Raw genomic sequence first — 21,000 nt, forward strand, 5'->3', positions numbered from 1 at the left:
TGCAAAAGGACATCAGGGTTTGTTTTTGGGGTGATGGAATTATTCTAAGATGGACTGTGACGATGGTTGTACAGCTATGTGACTATACTGAAAATCACTGAACTTCACACTTCGAACAGTATGTAAATTACAGCTTTAAAAAGCTGTTTAAAAAACTGAAACTAAAAAAACTAAGTGTTTGTATAAATCCTTCTGATGCCAGCATACTCTGGACGTTAATGTCTTGGCTGAGGGCATCTCCCATCCTGGAGGGAAGGTGAACAGAAGTCAACGATCTTCTAAAAAGATTTCAGGAAGCTTTAAGGTCAATCTTTTAAAAAATTTAATAGCAAAAAGAAATAAAAGAACAGCATCAATGACACTTAATTTGGACAATTTCAGAAAACTAACTGCTGAAATATTTACATTCTGAAAAAGATGCTTTCTTGTCAAGAGACTATTCAGCAGTATTTACATCGACCAAGCCCCTGTACATCTTGGTTTAAAAATAAATTGAACCCCCAATATGTGATAAACTTTTATCTGCTGTAAACTTGCTGGCTAATATAAAATCATTTAACAGGCCCTCTTACATCCTTAGTGTTGTTTCATTTAGCCCTTTCACTTTTCAGCGAGGAGACCCCAGGTCCTGAAGGAATTCCTAATCCAGGGCCCATCTCCAGCACACTCCATCGTACCCCTTCTGTTGAGGAACACATGAGTGAAAATGACAGACTTCCTTATTGGATAATGTGCTGGCTCTGAAGCTGATAATCATTAAAAGACAATATAACTGAGCTTTCCTAAAATAAACCATTTATTGAAAAAAGAACCTTTTTCTTAAATTTCATCAATTAGCCTTTTGCATAACAAACCTGTGGCTTGCCAACAACAACAAAAGGTAAGGTTTCACAGTCAGTGCACTCGACAAACAGGAGATTAACAACAAGGCCCAGGACGCCTGATAACACTACAACTGCTTTTGAACCTACAAAGGTCAAAAATACTACACTGATGTCACGGTCTCAGTCACGCAAGAAACGGAGGTGACGGAGGCGATGGTCCGTGTACAGTAGTAATGGCACTTAACATGCAGCTTCTTCACCTCGTGGACACCGTCACTCAGGAGGGCCCCGTGCCACATCAAACAAACAGGAGCAGCAGGAGAAGTGACGCTTGTCACCTGTGCAGTCTTCAGTCTTGGAAGGTTAAAAAGGCTTATACTGCTTCTCAGCACAGTCTTTATGTAAATATTACATACAGTAGTGATTAAGAGAATTTTCCGAGTACACGCACTACTAGGCCACAGACTGACCGGCTTCACTCTTCATCTGTGCAAACCTGTGAGGAAGGCAGGAGAGAGCTGAGCCCTAGTCATGCTCCGGATAAGACCAACAGGTAAGCCCCAGTCAACGCATCCTGCTGCTCCCAGCACTGCGCCCGGCACAGAGCGAGGCTCACCCGGTGCAATGAGTAATGTCAGGGCTGAGTCACTGCTCTGTGGACCGAGGACTGAAAGCATTCGTACAATATCAAGTCAATATAAATTGTTTTCATACTTTATAACAAAGAAATAATTTTTTATTTAATTACAAATCCCTAATATTTATATAGCAAATCTGGCAGTGGTGCCTCGATTTCGCTCACCCTGCTCCTTTGCACCTTCCTTTCCTTTATCAGGAGCTCCTCTGCAGGGCCCGTTTCAAAGTTTTCTCCAAGGTCCCATTCTCATTCCATTTCTCCTTTGAATACTCTCCCAGCAACATTTCTGTCTCTGTAATCTGTATGCTACCCCAATTCTCTCTTGAACGCCAACTCAAAATATCCAAATGCCCATCTGAAATCCCCAAGCAGATGCTTCAAACACACCTCAACACAATCTGCTACAGAGGAAATCGTCCTCTCCCTCACCCACCCCTCCACCAGCTGCCCTCCTTCCCTGGCCTTGCGAGGGGACTCTCGACAAGCTGGTGACACAAGCCTGGGAGCCATCCTAGACTCCTCCTCTCATTCACCTTCCACATCCACTCACTCAGTCATGGCCACTTCAACTCCTAAATATCACTGATAACTCACCCCTCACCTCCCACTCCCACCCATCAGCCGTATCAGCAGCCTCCTAAGTCGTCTCTTGTCTCCCGAATGATCATTCTAAAACACAGTTTCATCCTGTCACGCTTACAATTACACTGAAAGTCCTTCACGTGGCTCCTGCTTACTTTCCCAGCCATATCTTGTGCCATTTGCCACATCCTGTGAGCCATCAGCATCTACCCATGCACACTTCCTGACTGCGTTACCCTCCTAGTCTGAGCCTGTCCAGCTCTCTTCCACTGTCTGCCATACCCGTACCCTACCCCCACTCCTGATCTGGCGAAACCCTCCCAAACAGCCCAGGCATCTCATCCTAGAGAAAGCAGTATCTAGGATTACCTGACTGGATTAAATTCCCCTTCTCAATGACCCTACCACATGGCACACAGACCATTATCACAGCTTTTAACACAAGGATTGGTCATTACTAACCCTGTCTCTGCTCTCTCAGTAGAGATCAGTCATTACTAACCCTGTCTCTATTCTCTCAGCAGAGATCAGTCATTACTAACCCTGTACTTGAGGAGACTATACACTCCTCAAACACACCACCAAAATGGATCAAGCAGGAGAACCTTAGTAAACATTGTCCAAAAGAAAAAATATATACAAAATTCCCTGGCATAATCCATTTAGTTCCTTTCCGTTTCAGATATAGGTATTTATATTTAAGTTTCCAAATTTTCTTAAGTGCCAGATACAAACAGAACTTCTATATACTCAAATATGGAGAAAACTATACAGCAGTCTGCCAAACCTTGACGAAGGAATGGTCGAGGAGCTGGCTGGCTGTCCACCGCATCCTGGGCTCACTTTCAAGGCAGTGAGAAAGGAAGTCCTTTCCTTCTGGGCTTAATCTTTCAGGGATTGGTGGCTTATGTCCCATTCCCACTTTATACATAATCTGAAAGTTGTGTTCATATTCATGCCAAGGCCTCTGAGAAAAGAGAAAAAAATCAGGTTTTAATACTACGTCACCATAAAAAAACACAACTTCTCAATCTGTTTTTAGGCATCCCAATATTAACACATATCAGGGGCCGACAAACTTTTACTTAAAGGGCAAATAGTAGATATTTTAGGCTTGTGGATCATATGATCACTGCCACAACTATTTAATTCCCTCACTGTGGTGTGAAAGCAGCCTCAGACAGTATATATGAATGGGTATTACCATGTGCCAATGAAACTTTATTTAGAAAACCAGGCTGTCGGCACAGTCTGCCTACCCCATTTGGATGTTCTATTAATCCAGCATTATCTAGATGCCATCATCATGCAAATAAAAAATATAATATATAAAGTGATATGAAAATCTAACAAAACATAAAATTCAACAGTTATCTTAAAGGAATGTTTAATAGGCTACCCTGTTGAATAAAGAGCATCAAATTCTATTAGTGCGAAGCTTAGATTATTTTATGATCACAGGAAAAATGAGATTCAGCGGGGAAAGAACTAAGTTTGTGTATATTTCTGTACCGTTGTTTAGTTATCATGGTATGCATTCTTCAATGTGAGAGCTTGAACCTTCTTTGATGTATGGCTTGACTAAAATAACACATATCATAGGCATCCTTCTATGTTAATGCGAATTATTAGCTAATATTTATTAAGCACTTATTATGTGTGATCTTTTTCAGCAGCTGCAAGGTACAGCTGTATAATAATTTAATTTCCTACTGATAACATTTAGGAGGTTTCTAACTTTTCTGCTTTATAAATGACACTACACACATACACACTGTGCCTCTATACATTTGTGTAACTGTTCATTAGCAGTATCTTCATCAGAAGATCAAGTTTCAGAATTTTCAGATACTATACAATACAGAACAGTTTCACTGCCCTTGTGAAAATCCTTGTGCTCTACCTGTCCGTCCTTCCGTCTCTCTCCTAGAGCCCCAGGCAACCACTGACCTTTTACTGCCTCTTCCAGAATGTCAGAGTTGGAATCATACAGTATGTGGCATTTTCCAATTGGCTTTTTTCACTTAGCAACATGCTTTTAGGGTTCCTGCATAATGTTTTGTGGTTCAGTAGCTCACTTGTTATTGTGGCATAATCGTCTGTCGTATGGGTCCCCACAGTTGGTTCACCATTTCCTTACTGAAGGATCCCTTGGCTGCTTCCAGGTCTCGGCAGTTAGGAATAAAGCTGGCATAGGCATTTACGTGCCAGTCTTTGTGTGGACAGAAGTCTTCAACTTCATGTTTCTTTCTGTAGCTGCCTGCTGCCCTGTGTTTTACTGAGAGCTTTATGCTTTTCTTCACCCCTCATGAGAGTTCTCTTAAGTCATATATCTTATAAATATTTGACTCCTAGTTTGTCACCTAACTTATTGAATCTTTTGACAGGTCACATTCTTAATCTCTAGTTGTGTCGTCTATTTAGCAGAAAAATGTGTCCACAATATTTATAATGATAATAAAAACACAACTATTGCTCTGTTCATGTAAAGTGCCCTCCTGAAGTTTCTCCTCCAGGTGTGGTCTCTGCTTACCTTGCCGGTCACCATCTCTATGACAACACACCCCAGACTCCAGATGTCGGCCGCACGCCCATGGCCCTCTCCTTTCGCACGAGTGATAACTTCTGGAGCCATGTATGCTTTAAAAGCCACAGATACGGAGATAAGAATGGGTCATAAACACAACACCATGTATTAACAGAGTCAAGCAATAAATTGATATTGTATAATATTCTACAAGAAGAAACAACTAATTAGTTGAGGGGGGATACTTTCTCCAAATTATATAATAGGAAATATCGAAACTTGAAGAGATATCTCAAATCAATTTCTTGAATGGACATTTTAGGGGCTGAATTACCTTCTATAAGACAATTTTTGAGTGTGCAAATCTTCAGATTAAATTATATTTACAATGAAAATATGAAACTTAACCTGCAAAGGAGGATGTAAAATTTTATGACACAAAACAATCAAAACAAATAATTACCATTTAAACATAAGGCTCTTTCAACTAGAATAGTTTTAGTAAACCCAATGAGAACAATCAAGTTTTTCTGAGAAGGAAAAAAGGCCTTCCTCCCTCCTTTGAATTGCCCAGTCCGACAAGCGCGGTCAGGCGGAGCCTCAGCGTCTGCGGCCTGGGTCCTTCACGGGCAGAAAGCCTTACCTGCTCTCCAGGCCTCTGCTGACAAGAGAGGCGAGGGGAAAGCCCGGTTACCGAGCACACAGGAACGAGTCACAGTGCAAAGACAAACCAAGCTGGTCCCCACCTGCTGTCCCCAGTGTGCTATTCACTTCCCCAGGCATGGTCTGTGCATTGTTTTTAAGCTTCACTGAGCATCCGAAATCTCCCAGTTTGATTAGTCCAGACGAGGTGAGGAAGATATTGGCACCTAACAGAAACAAGCAGTCATGAGCTTCCGAGGCACACTGCGGGCATCTTAAAGCCTACATGGTAACCCAAACTACCAGGAACTTGATTCACAGACTAAATAACATAAAGGTTAATGAAATTTTACTTACAAAGTGTAATCAAGAAAGCCTTCTACACAAACGTTAATACAAACAATTTTAATATCATTATAGATAGTGTTGACCAATACATTCCAAACTGAAATACATGCATCAATTCTAACACTAAAAACCCAGAGAGATATTTAAAAGAAATCACATATAAAACACAAATGCTTGTGGTGAGAGTCCCTGCAAATTAGAGCTGTATATCATTAGCAGCTCCTGTAACAGGAAACAACATGGAGACGAGAACTGGCACCCGCTGTTGTCTTTCGAGTTGTATCTGAGGCTGACACTGGATTTATTTTAGACTGTGACCAAAAAGAATGTTCTTAATTGTCTTGCATTTCTACAAGGAGTATACGTGCCTAACTTGTACTCTAGCTGGAATGTGGATTACTGTTCATCTCTCAGGGCAGCTCTGCCATCTGCTATAAGCCACAAGATATTATCACGCCAACTGAGCCACCCATCTTGGCGTTATGTATCTTGTGGCACTTCTTTTAAAAAGCAACACAGAGCCACTCAAGTCAGACAATGAGCCATACAACACTGAAGTCTAACTGTTAATCCTCACAGCCTGCACTCCCACTGCAGGTGGCCCACAGAGGACTACACAAGTGCTCGCTTCCTTATTCTGCAGCTAGTCCATATGTGCACATTCTTAGCCATGCTGAACTGTCAGGAATATCACAAGGACACAAGTGAACAGACTTCCTTCAAGGACTCCGAGGGATTCTCTTTATGGCGACAGCCAATGACACGACAGTACTGTTTCATGACAGTGGACAAAGAACTGAGCATGGTATTTGGGGAAGAACCACTGGAAACAGGCAATGCCATGGCCTGACAAAAGGCCCAATTAAGCAAATGCCCAGAATGATCTCAAACAACGAAGCAAGGTGGTGGATGGGCAGGCAGAGGACAAGACTGGAGTATGCTGGGGATTCAGGCCGAGCCACCCTCGAGAGCAGGACAACTCTCACACTCAGACCAAAGCAGGTTCTGCTGTAACGTGGCCCCCCACTGCGTCTAGTGGGGTTAGAAGTCAGACCAATTCTAGAGAGAATGTGTTTAGGCTGGTCTCAGACAAGGTGACAGATAGAATCCTTTAGTCTAGGGTCGATTAGAGACAAAAATAACTTGTCACTTTAATTATCCCCAAAGACTCCCAAATACAAAAGTCAGGGGCATGGCATGTTGGGCAAATGCAAGAGAGACAGTTCGGAGACAGCGGCACGGCTATTCCTCTCACACCAGAAAGGAAACACAATTATCATCCATCAGCCCCACCAAATCTGTCTTATCAGAAGTCTACACTGGAGGAGGCTGGCGTACATCAACGCTGTCCTTGTCTCCCAAAACACACCTGCACATCGCGACTTACACCAGCATCTCTGATTCACTGTCATTTTACGTATTTACGACACTCACATATAAATACACAAGAGTCTCGACATAGGACAAAGGACGCTCTCATGACAAATGTCCAGTAAATACACAGGGTGGGCCCAATCAGCCTATAAAATAGCAAATTTCAGTTCTGGGAAATAGATGTCACTAAACGCAGTGTTGAACAGAAAGACAGAGCAGCCCTACCCACTCCTGGAGGGAGACGTGTGCTCTATAGTTTCTCAACACAGGGTTCTGTATGGAAGAAGACTTACAGTACCGGGATTTCTCCCTAGAGAAGCGATGCGCGGGAGTGGGAACAAGCGCCTTGAGAGTACCTACTATGTACTACACACCAGATGAGTCTCGGGCCCACGGCAGCCAGGCGAGTGTGGGGATTACCTTTAATGTCGCGGTGAACTATGCCATGTTCATGGAGGACATTGATTGCAACGGTGATCTGCTTTGAATACAGCCTAATGACATGCTCCTGAAGTCCCAGCCTCGACACCTCTTCTAACGTACCCTCGTCACAGTACTCCATGAAGATGTACATTTCTTCCTGCGGGAGGAATAAAACGCAGCCTGTGTTTACATGTACACTAAGTGAAGGATCTGGAAAACTTCACAGGCCACGCCCCAAAGTAATCTTCTCTCTAACAGTATGCTGCACCTGTCATCCTGAATGCTGAGTTGTCTTATAACCGTCATTTCTAACTCCTCTACAGCAGTGTCTGCCTGCCTCCTCTGTCTGGAATTATACAGTCAGATGGGGTAAGAACAGTTCCTCACCACAGGTGACAAATGTCTATAATCCTCCAAAATTAAGTCTGCCATATAATCTCAGACAGGGACCAACAGGGCTGTCCCTATAAATATATTATTAAGTACTGAAACACATCCTTTTCAAATACGGATTTATTTGTGGAAACATTAAAAATCACCAATATCCAACTTCCCCTGGAAGCTTGTATTCCACCAAGATGCTCCAAGTTATCCTCTTTCCCTCCGTGTATTTATTTCTAAACACAAGAGGGAAAATGAATGTGAGGTTTCAATTCCCTCTCATTTCACACGGGCTCCTTAAACACATATAAAAGAAAAATCAGTATTACTTCACAGTGTGCTCAAGAGTGGTTCAGCAAAACATAGCAGGAAAATCCCAGGTCGCGAGGAGCTGCATATGGGGCATTTCAGAAGACTCCTCTGATTGGCAGGATGGGTTTCAGTGCTTTATAATGGTGGGTTAATGACTACAGTCTACAACTTACATTTTAGGAAGAACTCCTCTAGTTTCAGAGAGAAGGCAGAAATGATGTAACTCATGGAGATTTCCTGACAATTAGGCAAAGTTACTGTGCTCTGAAATGAGAAGACCTGTGATGTAGGACAGGACTCCATTTGGACCCTCACTGATTCCTCACACAAAAACCGTGGGATTAAAGCTGCTTACTCTATGAAGCTCCACACCAAAATACCGAACCAGATTGGGGTGTTTGATGCCTTCGAAGATTTTCAATTCGTCTGCAGTTTCCTTGATAGTTTTATGGTCATTAGGTTGAAAGCGAATCTGTAAAAGGAAAATTGTTGATTACTATTGGTACTGTCACAAACTAGAAACACAACAACTTTAAACACAAGGGCTGAGAGCTGTATCCTGACATTTTCACTGTCCAGACCCATGAGACTACGGTCAGTGCCTTTGTGACTTTACTTCCAGACTTCCTTTCCTTTGTTGTTCCAATTGAATTCTGCTTTAAGAATATTCGGTGAGATAACAGCTAATGGGATAGTGCTCACAAGCGCAAACTGAATTAATAAAAACATTACACATTCAGTAAGCAATCAGAGGTGTTTAGGCTCTGGGCAAGATAAAAAGATGAGACAGGATTCTGCCCTTAAGAAGTTTACAATCAAGCTGGAATAAGGATATAAAAGCTGTGGGGGTAAGTGCCGGGCAGGGAGATGAAGAAATGCTACAGGAGGTCAGGAGAGGGGTGATCGGCATGGTCAGGCTGTGTGCCCTGCTGCACGCAAGGCCACCTGGGACAGCAGTGGCTGCAGCAGCCCCGGCCTCGTCCTCCACTGCGCCCCTGCTCCTGAGTCGCGCGGCGTCTCCTCACAGCGACAACAGTCTTTGCCTCCCTGACAGACCCACCTCAGGTTTTCCCTGCTCTTCCCATTCTACCTCCAGCTGTTAAACATGGCTCACTTCTGAAGCTTATCACAAACGTCATCTTCTCCCCCCAAACCACCCCATAAGATGCTACTGCTATCGTCGTCCTCTAAGCTTCCAGGAAACTTTGCTTCTGTCTCCCTCTGGATGGCACTTACCATCCCTGTGTGGTGTCAGAATTATTTGTGTTCCTGGTCTTACCTCCTCGCTGGAATTGTAAACTCCTTTACTCTCATGTGTTTTCTCCGTGTGTCTGCCTGGCTGGTCCCAATGGTGTAAATGATAAAAAGCGGGCCTCAGGCCCAGACGGCTCACTGTGGAAGGACCAAAGCCAGCCCACAGCTACGCACTAAGGGAAACTCCCAAATGCACAGATGCCTCACACAGGGCCCCAGAGGGCCGGCCACTCACCTCCTTCATCGCCATCAGTTCACCGGTGTCGACACTGATGCAGGTGTAAACCTTTCCATACTGCCCTTCCCCTGGGAACAGGAACAAACACGGCGCTCTCAGTCACCAAAGCCAGGCCACTCAGACGCACAACCATCTCAGCCGATTCTAAATCCATATTCACGTATCTATGTTTATCTTACTAGAGTCTTATTACCAGTTCCCTAATAAACCAAGCCATAGACAATCTCTTCACCCTGTCTTACCTATAAATAGCTTTCAACAGAGTAGAACTGTGTTGGTTTTCATTTTAAGTTAATTCTGGAAAATGTCAGAAGAGGCCCGAAGGAGAGCACTAGGCGCCCTGGTGCGCACGCCTGAGCCCCTGCAGCCTGGAAGAGGGCTGGGCCGGGAGGGCAGGGGTGGGCAGGGCAGGGGGAGCGCCGGGGGAAGCCTGGCCTCCGTCCAGGGGCACGTCATTGCCGCTCGGCCAGGACTGTGTGGGAGTGGATATTCTACTGACACACCTTCAAGAAATTACAGGGGAGACGTGGCTGAATAAGGTTGATAACAATAATATAATTTATAGAGTACTTGATTATCTTCACTGTTTTCTGCCCTGACTAACAGCTCCAGGGAACCTCCAGGTCTCCTGAGGTTCAGAGCCCCGAATTACAACTGTGTTTGCCTCTTCAGTCCTAAATGCTCAACAGACACAAAGGCACTTAAATGGGGGAAGGGTCTGAAACACGATGGGGCTCCTTCTCACACAATCTACTACTAGTAATTTACAAGAAGCCATTTTACCTGGAAATCAATTAATTAGGCAATGTTTTAGAAAAGATTGCCCTGCCTTTATCTGTATCCAGTCTCTCTTCAGTAACATTCTTGTGGGAATAAATTAAAAAGAATACAGACTAGAACAAACAGGTAAAATTTATGTACTTATTCACTGGCAACCTCTGGAGTTATCAAGTAAAACTATTCAACTTAATGAATCATGTAGTAATATCTTTCTAAAATCTCATTTGGTATTGCTCTTAGAACACATCTTAAAAATGAAACAGAAACACAGAACCCTCTGCAAAGATACAATGTATATCTGCCATGTCTCTAGGAGAGAAGGACCAACTACATAAGATTTAACCTGAAGAAGTGTAACTCTTGCTATTTCTAACAGAGACGACCTTGGTATCACGTTCCTTAGTTTTCTTACCAATTTTGTTTCCTCTTTGCCACTTGAAGGTCACCTTCCTCAAACCAACATGCATAACATTATCATAAGACTTCGGGGTATCACAAACTTGACCAATGATATTCTTTCTCCTCATTTCTCGATACCTCTTTTCTTCAAACAATCGGACTGACTTCTGGATGGCTTCTATGGGTCCTTGCTTAGAAGCCGTATCTGCAGGGAGAATCACAAACGCAGTTCTCCCAATCATTATTATCAAGTCAATTTCCAGCAAATAATAATAAAAACAGAGCAATATACATTATTAGCATTCCATCAGAGCAAGACTTCTCATTGTCTGCTCATATACATAACAGGTGAATTACAGTCCATCAAAGTCTAATATCTCAGAGCATCCCACCCACCATATAAACACACACCTATCACGTCTGCCAGTCAGACAGCACGGCTGAGCTCCTCTCCCGAGACCGCTGGTGAGACTCCTGCAGGAGCCACCTGCCTCCCTCGAGTTTCTCCTCTCTCCAACCCACTCTCCAACACATAAAATCTGATCGTGTTACTGTCCTACATAAATTTATTTCATGGGTCATCACAATGTTTCCCAAAAATGCAAAGCCCTTCATAAGGGATTTCAAGTCCTGTGTAATTTGGATCCAGTTTATCTTTTCTGGTTCATTTTTTTACGCCATTCCCTTTTTGTTCCCTACCACAGGCTCTGGAGAAGCAAACTGAGAAGACTCTCTTGGAACACACTGAACTGTTCCTCCCTTCCATGCCTCTGTTCACACTTTCCTGTCTGCCTACAATGCTGTCTTCTCACCACAGTGCCTGACTTACGAGTAAATCAGCAGAAACACCACACCTCTTCCAGGAAGCTACCTCTGATGAGAAGGGAATTAACTGGGCCCTTCTCGAGGAACTGCTCAGAGTAAGGGCTCTTGAATCAGAATGCCTGGGATAAAATCCTGGCCTGACCATTTTCTAGGTGTGTCACAATGAGCAAGTTAATTGACTTCTTCACATATCAAATTCCTAATCTGTGAAATGAAGGTAATAATACCTAATTCCCAGAGCTATTGTGAGGACCTAATGAAATTACGCCTGTAAAGCATTTAGCCCAGTGCCTGAAATACAGAAATACTCAATAAATTCTAGCTATTGTTATTATTACTCATTTTCCCATCAGGTTCTATGTCTCTCTTTCTCCAACTCATTTTATGGTGATTTATAGTAAGAACAGATATCTAAAACAACAGTTTCATGAAACATTACTCTTACTCCATGTGATTTGGACTCCATCCTGTTTGTACGAATGCTGATTTTACAAACCACCAATGGGTTAGTGATGGAACTTCACTGGAAAAACACCGCTTCATACACATCTCCTGTACAGCACTTCTCCTGCTGTGTCCAAACTAGCATCTAAGAGCCTGCAACTTCTGGCAGAGATCACTGAGGCCTCAGATGACTGTAAGGTTAACTTAAGAGAAATGCCCCGAGATTTATAATGTTCTAATTATAGCTTCTTACTACAATCATTTCCTAAAACACGGATCCTTGTTTCCTTTACCTCAGTATGCGACACATTGAGACCACTGAGCATTGAGTAAGATTTCACAGCTGTGAGGCCATGGACTCCACTGTCAAATATTTCTGGGAAAGGTTTATTTTTCTTTATACAGTAAAAGGTTCCCAAGATCTCTCAGTCTTCAATAAGTCAACGTGAACTGTAACTCTCCCAAGAGTTCCCAAGTTTACTTGACCACAAAGTATTTGTTTTGAAAATCATCGCAAAGACCTGGTATCTGTGGGAACTACTAGCTAAACGAGAGCCACTGGAGAGACCCTCCTCCCCGTCGCCAGGCTCAAGCCAGGAAACCGTCCCTGACCCCAAGCCCTCTCCACACACCCAACCTGCCCCAGCCTGTTAAATGTTGCATCACAATTGTTTCTTGCCTCTATTCCTTTTTTCGAATCCCACCTTAGTCCAGTCTCTTCCTATTTCACACCGCATTACTGCAGTGGTATTCTAACCGATCTCCCTATTTCCTCCCCAATTCAGGCCAGCAGGTTAACCTAGCTCAGTGTCTACTTTACTCCCACCTCCCACTCCCTGAACATACCAGCTGCTCAAGAGGCTTCAGGGGCTGCCCCCCATCTCTGGGTAAGGCCTTCAGCACTCAGCCCGTGACTGAAGACTGGCTGGGATCTGATCTCCCCTTCCCCTGTCAATTTCACCTCCGTGTACATTGAAAGTCTCCAGTCCAGTCCAGCTGGTCTATTCTTTAGTCACTGGGCCTCCAGAAGTGTTTCTCATTCTGCACTTTCCTCTTAGCCTGATGCAGACCTGCCTTTCCTTCAAGGGCCAGCTCCAGCCTCAACCCTCTGTGAAATCCCTCCTGACTGCTCCCGGCCCTGGTGGACAATTATTCTTCTGATCAGTCACACATATTTCAAAGAGGCGCTGTGCTGGGAAGAGTACTGGACTTGGAGACAGGAGCAGTGAATTCTAGTCCCAGCTCTGTCATTTATTACCTTGACCAAATTATCTGGCCTCTCAGAAATTTTTACCATTTATGGAAAGAGAACAAGATCTATTCTGCCTATTGCTCAAGACTGTTGTGCCAAACAATATGTGAGAGCATTTTATGCATCATCAAATGCTAGACCAATAATTTTTCTATTTATCCTTTTGATTAATATTGACTGATCACCTACTTTGTAAGATAAATGTTTTGCCTCAACTACTTAGCATAAAAAATGAACATTTATTCATTTCACAAATATTTATTATATTCCTACCATGTACAAAGAATTATGCTAAAGGTCCAACCAACGTGACATATAAAATTAAGTATCACACTGCTTAAATAATACTAAGATGAATAAAACATGCGCCTGATCCAAAGGAGCTTGTAACTTACTATAAAAAATAGTAAATGTACACAAACAGCACATACAGAAAGTGCTATGAGAGGTATAAAAGAGATACATATTAACGCAGAAGGTCTAATAATAAGAAAATAAAGCATATTTTCTCTGCATCTGCTCACTTATGCTTAAACATTGTAGCTCAACGGCCTTCCTCTTACCCTTTGTCTGGCTGATAAGTGTCCGAAGCTCCCAGCTCCTCCGCGCTGACCCACTGGAATCACCTTTTGGATACGCTGGTTCTGCACAAAGTATTTTTTCATACAAATTAAGACTTATAAAACAAATGTGCTTATTTAATTGAGAGCAAGACTGAAACTGGGAGTGGTCATGATTAGTTACCATCGACCTGTCCTTTTTGGTGATTAATTTCTGTTTGACGTGAGTATGAGAAGCTGTCTCTACAATCAATTCTAGAAAATTGCACCAAACTAAGAAGTTGTTAATGGGCCAAAGGATTTTAACGACACACACTTTCCACAAGTAACAGACTACAGAATCCTGAGCAGAAGGTGGATTCTTTGGGACCCCCCTCAAGAGGTCCTGCCAGGAGCCCAGCAACCTTACAGCACGAGTGAGCACCATGTGGTTCCTGGGAAAAGACTCCTGGGTCTGCGCTGTAATAAAGCTTCAGCATATCACCAACAAACACAGTGTCCCTTTTGTATTTTTAAAGTGAATACGAGTGCTTGGAAATTAAAATATCAGGAATAACGATTTTTTAAAAAGCAACAAAAGTAGACCCAGAAAATGCAAATACGGCTAAAAAGGCATCTGGAAAAAACCAATGTGTTCAGCATTAAATCTCATAAAGCTCTCTCACTTCTTATTCTTCATTTCTTTTAAAAGGCATTAACAACAGAAACTGGTGGATAGAGACAAATGACTGGCTGGTTGCGAAGGCAGGTGACACCTTGAACACTCACCGTCTCTCTCCTCAGTGGGGCTGGAGTGACGGCTCAGAGACCTAAACTGCAATTCGGCTGCTATGGAAGCCAAGCGATCATTCTCAGGGACGCTGGAACCCCTGTTTTAATATTTTAAAAAATTGAGCTATCAATTGAATGGAACTCAAAATGAAAGATCTGTGAGATTCTTCTAGAGCAGTGATTCTCAGCTGGGGGCGATTTTGAGCCCTGGGACATCTGCTGTCTGGTGGGTAGAGGACAGTGCACAGGTGAGCCCCCAACAGAGAATTATTCACCCAAATGAGTACTGCTGCTACTGAGAAACCCTCCTCTTCAGTTTGCAAGGGGAGGTATATCTTTATCCTCCCACAGCCAACACATGAGAACCTTACTGCATGATACATTGTTTTATGTTAAAGGCAACAAAAATTAAAACAAAACAGGATTTACCAAAGTGTTATTGATGTGTGTGGAAAGTTCCATAATTTAAACCCAGGATGGATAAAAATTATTAACCAAATCTGGCTAATATTTACAATTACCATCAAATTCTATTTATGTACTTCATTCTATTTAAAGTGCTAAAATCATTACGTGATTCAAAAGATTTCAAATCTCTTACTAAGAAAATGGACGGGAATACTTAACGGTTTCTCAAGCAGTAGCCAAGCAAAAGTGCAGAAGAGCAGGAAGCTTAACACATAAAGAACAAAGTTAATCTGCTGCTTTCCCAGAATAAAGTTAAGTGTTCAGCCATCCAGAATGAATCCATAAAGAGTGAAACCCAGAATGAAATAAAGGAAGTTAAAATTATAATTCAAATCATCCAAAATAAACATGGTATTAGTTTATTAACAAGTTTAGTGTGCATTTTTAAATGAATGATATAATGAAGTATGGTAGCATTTATGCTCTTTTTTATTATACACTGAATAGGTTTAAGGCAACGTGGGGTCTACTGAACAGACGTTCACAAATTATGACGCATGCAATGCTTTTTTATTTCCCTAAACTCTCAAATCTAGTAACTACTTGTTAAGTCTCAAGAGAGGGGGACATCTTCTACTGGCATGAGGTTCATCAAAAAGTCTGGCACCACTGCATGGAAAAATCACTGATGTTCAAGTCAAGAAACACCTTCCGCTCCTGAGCTATGTCAAAGACCGTGGGACCATGGAGCAGTCATTTAACACTTCTAGTTTCCTGATTTCTTAGAGACAAAATTAGTTAACTCCACATCCTCAGAGATTTTTGCCAGGGTAAAAGGCAAGAAAATATACTTAAAGCAAGTGGTGTGCTAGTGAATGTTAACAACTAGTTGTGGGGGGGGGGGGGGGGCAGGAAGGAGAGGAGTTGTGAAGTTCGACAGTTTCTGTGGTGTAACAATTGGCTTGCAAAATTCCTGAAAACTTAATCAGCTCTTGCAAACCAGTAAGTGGCAGCTCCAACAAGCAGAACACTGCAAAAATGTTTTATAAACAATGGTAAGATAACTGAAGCTCAGACTATTTCCTAAGGCAAAGCAAAGCAAATCAAAATAGTTACTGGATGCTGTGGAGCAGAGTAAAACTTCATTGTGGCTGCTGTATCTCTAAGGCAGGCAAGGGCTGCACCCTGTGAGGCTGGGGCATCCTGCCCATGCCAGAGGTCAGGGGCATCACTCCACTTCCTCCCAGCACCTTCTCAAACCCAGGGCTGCACTGAGACTCCAGCTTTCGGGCATGTGCAGTCTACCTCAAGGTCCACTACACAGGTTCACGGCAATGGGGCTGAGGCCGAAGCTAAACTGAGCATGTGCACAGCTCAAACGGAGGAGTGAGGCTAACAACCATCGGCTATGCACACCTTCACCTGCTTTGCTGTTCTATACCTGCCGTCTCATATACACTACCACAAAATAAAGAACACCTTGTTCTTTCGTAAAAAATGGCCTTTGAGATGGCACACTATGATGGTAGTAAAATTTCTAAGTATCAAGGGTCATCCTAAAGTATGTACAAATTTAAGATGAAGAACACTTAAAAAATGCTACTTATACCATGCTGAAAACTGCTTTTGCAAAGCCCGGCACTAAGTGCACAGAAAGGCCACCTGCAGGTGTTTCACTTTGATACTAAATACGTTTCCTGTCCCACACCACCAACTTACAGGTGCCTGAAACCACAGTTCACCAACCTCCGAAAAGCTGGGATGTTACTCCCCTTTTTCTGGCCTGGAGCAATCCTGGGAAGGTGGATGGAGTAGGTGTGGGAGCCAGGCTCCCCAGACCTGGGGAAGCGTTCGCCTCAACTATGACCGCCTAAGGACTGCCTACAAGCGCATCTCAGGGCACATCACCTCCCTTAACTTTGTATCGCATTTACAAAAAAGATACTTTCACAAGCCCCCACAGCGACCTGAAAGCATATGTGGAACTACCTGCCATGAAATGCTCTAAACATAAAAATAAGGACGGTAAATTGGAATCTGTTCTACATTGTTAATTTTTTTAGTTGACTGCTCAAGCTGTAAGACACTTTGACATTTTTTTAGGTTATAGGCGTTTATCACCAAAAGTTAGGAATATTAATTATTTTAATGAATGAGAAGAATGGAAATGTTTGTATAAATTTTAGACTGTTATAAAGTAAGTCTGAAAACATTTTAGTCTATATTAAATTCTAAAGCTACACATCATTGTTCTGCCAACATTATACTAGCAGTTCTTCTGAGGAGCAGGATCCAGAGCACTGAGTTCCTTCAGTTTCATCTGTTTTGATCATATTACCCTCAACCCCCATAGTTTTGCTGGACTCCATCACCATCTGCACTGGAAGATGAGTATAGTGACCCTGTCCCCTTCTCCCAGACAAAAGGGCAGAATTGAGCAACCAAATGACCTTTCTCCACTAAGCTATGAGTCCTTGATGAAATCCTCTGCCCAAAAAAAGCACTAGAGTGGGAAAAACTGCAGAACTCCCCTTCGTATAGTCAAGACTTCATGCAAGAGACTCCCGTTTTTCTGGGCTTGCCAAATGTCTGACAGCTCTTCTAGCAATGATTTATTCTCCAGAGAAGATACAAACCCCATTAACTTGCTTTTCCACTATTGTAAACAACTTCTAATTCACAACTGTTAAATTAGGAAACTCGGTTAGGAGAGTGATCCTCCTACAGAACAAACTGCCACCTAATGGTATCAACGAGACGTTTTCTTTGAACTACCTCAAGACTCCTCGGGAAAAGCACTGTTTGCCAAAATTCTCATGTCTCCTTCTGGTGTGGACCAGGTTCTTTCCTCCAAAACTCTCTCTTAAGAGTTACTACCAGCAGAGACTCCAGTCATTTTGGTAAATATCAGCTCCAAAGAAATGTTAAAATCAGGCAGACTGTCTACTCATGCTGGTTGGTGCCAGAGCCTTGGGGCCACGACACCCCACGGAAGGCCCCTGTGTATCACACACACCACGGGAGAGAAGTCCCGCTGTGTCCTGGGACACACCCGAAGCTGAGGTCACTGCAAGGGGGCGAGGAGACGCGATGCTGGTGAGAGCGACTACCTGGTCTCATGGGCACTGCTGATGGGTTTGGGCGGCGCAGAGTCGCTGCCTGCGGGGCCGGGGCGGCCGGCGGTGGCGGCGGCAGCAGTGACAGCAGCAGCAGCAGGGCTGCCGTGGCTCCGCGCGTCTGAGGGCACGCTCCGAGTGCTAAGGCGAGAAGAGAAGCTTCAGGAACACAGACGAGCAAAGGGGATGGGTGCTCAAATGGTTTTCAGTTAGAAATAAAAACGAGGAAGTGAAAAATATTTAAAAATATAAAATGCAACTTGATTCAGGTCTAGGTGTAAAAAGGAAAAAAACTAATTTGAAACTAATTATTATTAAAAATCATCGTGATCCTTTCCTAGAGAATACTATCAAATAAAATTAACTTTTAAAAAGTGATTACACAGGGGAGAGAAGATGCTCACTACCTCAAGATGCAGAAATGCCACCACATTCAAGGTAAGTATTTCAAATGTACTCGAGTTTCTAAGCTCACTTTAGTATTTAAGTTGCTGTGTAGTTACACACACGCATAAAAGTCCAGCCTGGAAAGATCACTCCAGTTTCTTCACCACTTTTAAGCTGATATTTAGTATTGTTTTTTCAAATGTTTACTATGCTATCTATGCATACTCAAATTTGTTTTCCTGAGGTCATTTTTCAAAGAAAGAAAAAGAAAGAATGATTCCAAAGCTGGAAAGAATTTAGTAGCTGGAGGTTATAAATAAGCTGAGAAACTAAGTTATCTTGAAAGGTATAAGTCTCTTTTAAATTTGCGTGTCTTTTTCTTTTGCAACTAAGGCACTGTGATATGTCTTCAAGATAACGCAAGTAAGAGCTTTTAAAATCATAGGAACAAGAACACAGAAAAAATGTTTAGTTATCAGAGCAAGCATCCAGTAGCTTTCAGAGCATTAGCATGCGCATCAAAGAAGAATCCGTAAAGCCAATCACTAGACCAAATACCTGAATCCCTCCGGGGTTGGGATAATGAGATGCGGGTTAGGAGGGTCGCTGTGGCATCGCGGAACCTTCACAGGACGGGGGCTGTTCCGATGAATCGCTGCCAGCGAAAACCGCGACAAATGCAACGTGTTAAAGGGCTCATTGGAAAATTGCCAAACCAGAGGATTAAATGGAAACAGATGTGACTTAATTTTTCTGGTGACCAAAATAAACCTATTTGTATAAGAAAATCATATTACATATACAAATGTTGTGGGAAAATGTCACTTTTTAGTTATATTACACACACACAAACTTTTCTCCATCAAAAACAGTTTTTAAATCCTAGAGTGAAATATACATAATACATGTAAAATAAATGACATAATTGATTTTAGAAATAGATGAAAATGTGGCTAATGAGGCATCTCTCTTTAACAAAAAGGAGTTCTTTATGTTATCTACACTTTTAAAAAGATTCTGGTCAATGGTGACATTCCAACAGGTCCTGAGTTGGGGGGGTCACTGCCATTTTCCTGAGCACCTGGAGTTTTATTTAACTCCCTTAAACCAAACTAGGAGGATGGGGTACAGTTTAAATTGGTTATTCTTTTCTTTCAGAACATGTTTTCTTCTTTTAAATATTCTGATAGAAGGTAAATATGGATAAAATTTAAAACAAAATTTTTAAAAGCAATCTCACCTAGTGACTACAAAAATGCTGACAATTCTACTTTCCCAAAAACTAAACACAAGTATTCATGGACATATGTTATATAGTCTACATATGTTTTATCCTAAACAGAAGTACTTCCTTCTTCATGGTTTTTGTTTGCTTTTAATAATATTACACAGGAAAGACAGAAGTATCAGAAATGGAGAGACTAAAGGGAAAACTTGCAAAACAAAAATCAAGCAATTGTTAAGAAGAAATTCAGGCAACTTGTGTCCCTAGTTGATTATCTCAACTATTACAATAACAAATGGAAGAAATCCAATAGTAGCAAAGATGAGAAAAAAAAAGATTCAGTGAGAATGGTGATGTCTTTAATACAGCTAACATACTGGGAACTACTGAGTCAAACTACAAAATTTTCCTATGAAGGAATAAAATAAAGACATTCTGTTAACACACACACACACACACACACACACACACACAGACGTTTAACATTCTTCATGCATGAAAGAAGATATTTCTTTTAAGAGTATGCATATCTAACTGTTGCAAAACTGTGATACTGAAAAAAAACTCCAAATAGCCAATAAACATAAAATAGATGCTCAAATCTCGCTAGTGGTGAACATTTATCATAGAGATGTTTTTCATGGCAAAACAAACAAACGTCCACAAGGAACGAGTGGAAAGAACTGCAGTGCGATCATATGGACACAAGGCAGCCACTGAGGGGAATGAATTGGATCTATACCTGCTGACATGGAGGAATTTCCACAATTGTCAGACAAGAAAAGCCAGAGATGAATATCCAACGTGACCTAATCTTTATACCATAAGTGACAGGAAAACCAACAACTCTTTATATGCTTATGTGGTTACATGAGCATAAAGAAAGGCGCAGTAGAATGTGTTGGTATAATTATATGAGGATAGAGAAAATGCGGGAGGTTCTACACCCGGTTGCTATCATTAGTTCCGGGGGTAGAGCAGAGGCAGAGAAGAAAGTAAACAACAACAAAAATGACAGCTCAGGTGCTCTCACTTTCATTAATTTAAATTGTTTAAAATTTCTAAGTTTCCATGTCTCGATGTTTGTTACATACAAATATAATTCTGCTTTAATTTACTATCTCAAGAATGGAGTAAGACTTTTTTCTGATACATGTTTTATTTCAATGTATACAGTAACACAATAATAACTGTAACTGAAAACTGTAATTAAAGTTTACTGTAACATAACAACTTTTTGGGTTTTTTTTTTGAGGAAGATTAGCCCTGAGCTAACGTCTGCTGCCAATCC

At 42.0% G+C, this 21,000-nt stretch overlaps 1 protein-coding gene across 6 annotated transcripts in view; it reads right to left on the reverse strand.

The window, feature by feature from the left end:
* Positions 1-305: 305 nt before the first annotated feature.
* MAP3K4 (mitogen-activated protein kinase kinase kinase 4) overlaps positions 306-21,000 on the reverse strand; it is a 138,976-nt gene continuing 118,281 nt past the window's right edge. For 3 of the 6 annotated variants that reach the window (XM_046670631.1, XM_046670630.1, XM_046670632.1), the window contains exons 16-27: positions 19,043-19,139; positions 18,092-18,238; positions 14,571-14,671; positions 13,806-13,886; positions 10,735-10,926; positions 9,540-9,610; positions 8,406-8,522; positions 7,355-7,514; positions 5,317-5,439; positions 4,577-4,683; positions 2,831-3,010; positions 306-1,320 (exon numbers count right to left, since the gene is read on the reverse strand). In XM_046670631.1, coding sequence (XP_046526587.1) covers positions 1,300-1,320; positions 2,831-3,010; positions 4,577-4,683; positions 5,317-5,439; positions 7,355-7,514; positions 8,406-8,522; positions 9,540-9,610; positions 10,735-10,926; positions 13,806-13,886; positions 14,571-14,671; positions 18,092-18,238; positions 19,043-19,139 — 1,397 coding nt within the window. In that variant the 3' untranslated portion in view covers positions 306-1,299. Of the gene's footprint in view, positions 1,321-2,830; positions 3,011-4,576; positions 4,684-5,316; positions 5,440-7,354; positions 7,515-8,223; positions 8,315-8,405; positions 8,523-9,539; positions 9,611-10,734; positions 10,927-13,805; positions 13,887-14,570; positions 14,672-18,091; positions 18,239-19,042; positions 19,140-21,000 lie in introns of those variants that run through there. The other 3 variants (XM_046670635.1, XM_046670633.1, XM_046670636.1) reach the window with 2 other exon arrangements.

Source organism: Equus quagga, chromosome 8 (assembly GCF_021613505.1).
Source record: "Equus quagga isolate Etosha38 chromosome 8, UCLA_HA_Equagga_1.0, whole genome shotgun sequence".
In the NCBI taxonomy this organism is placed as follows: Eukaryota; Metazoa; Chordata; class Mammalia; order Perissodactyla; family Equidae; genus Equus; species Equus quagga.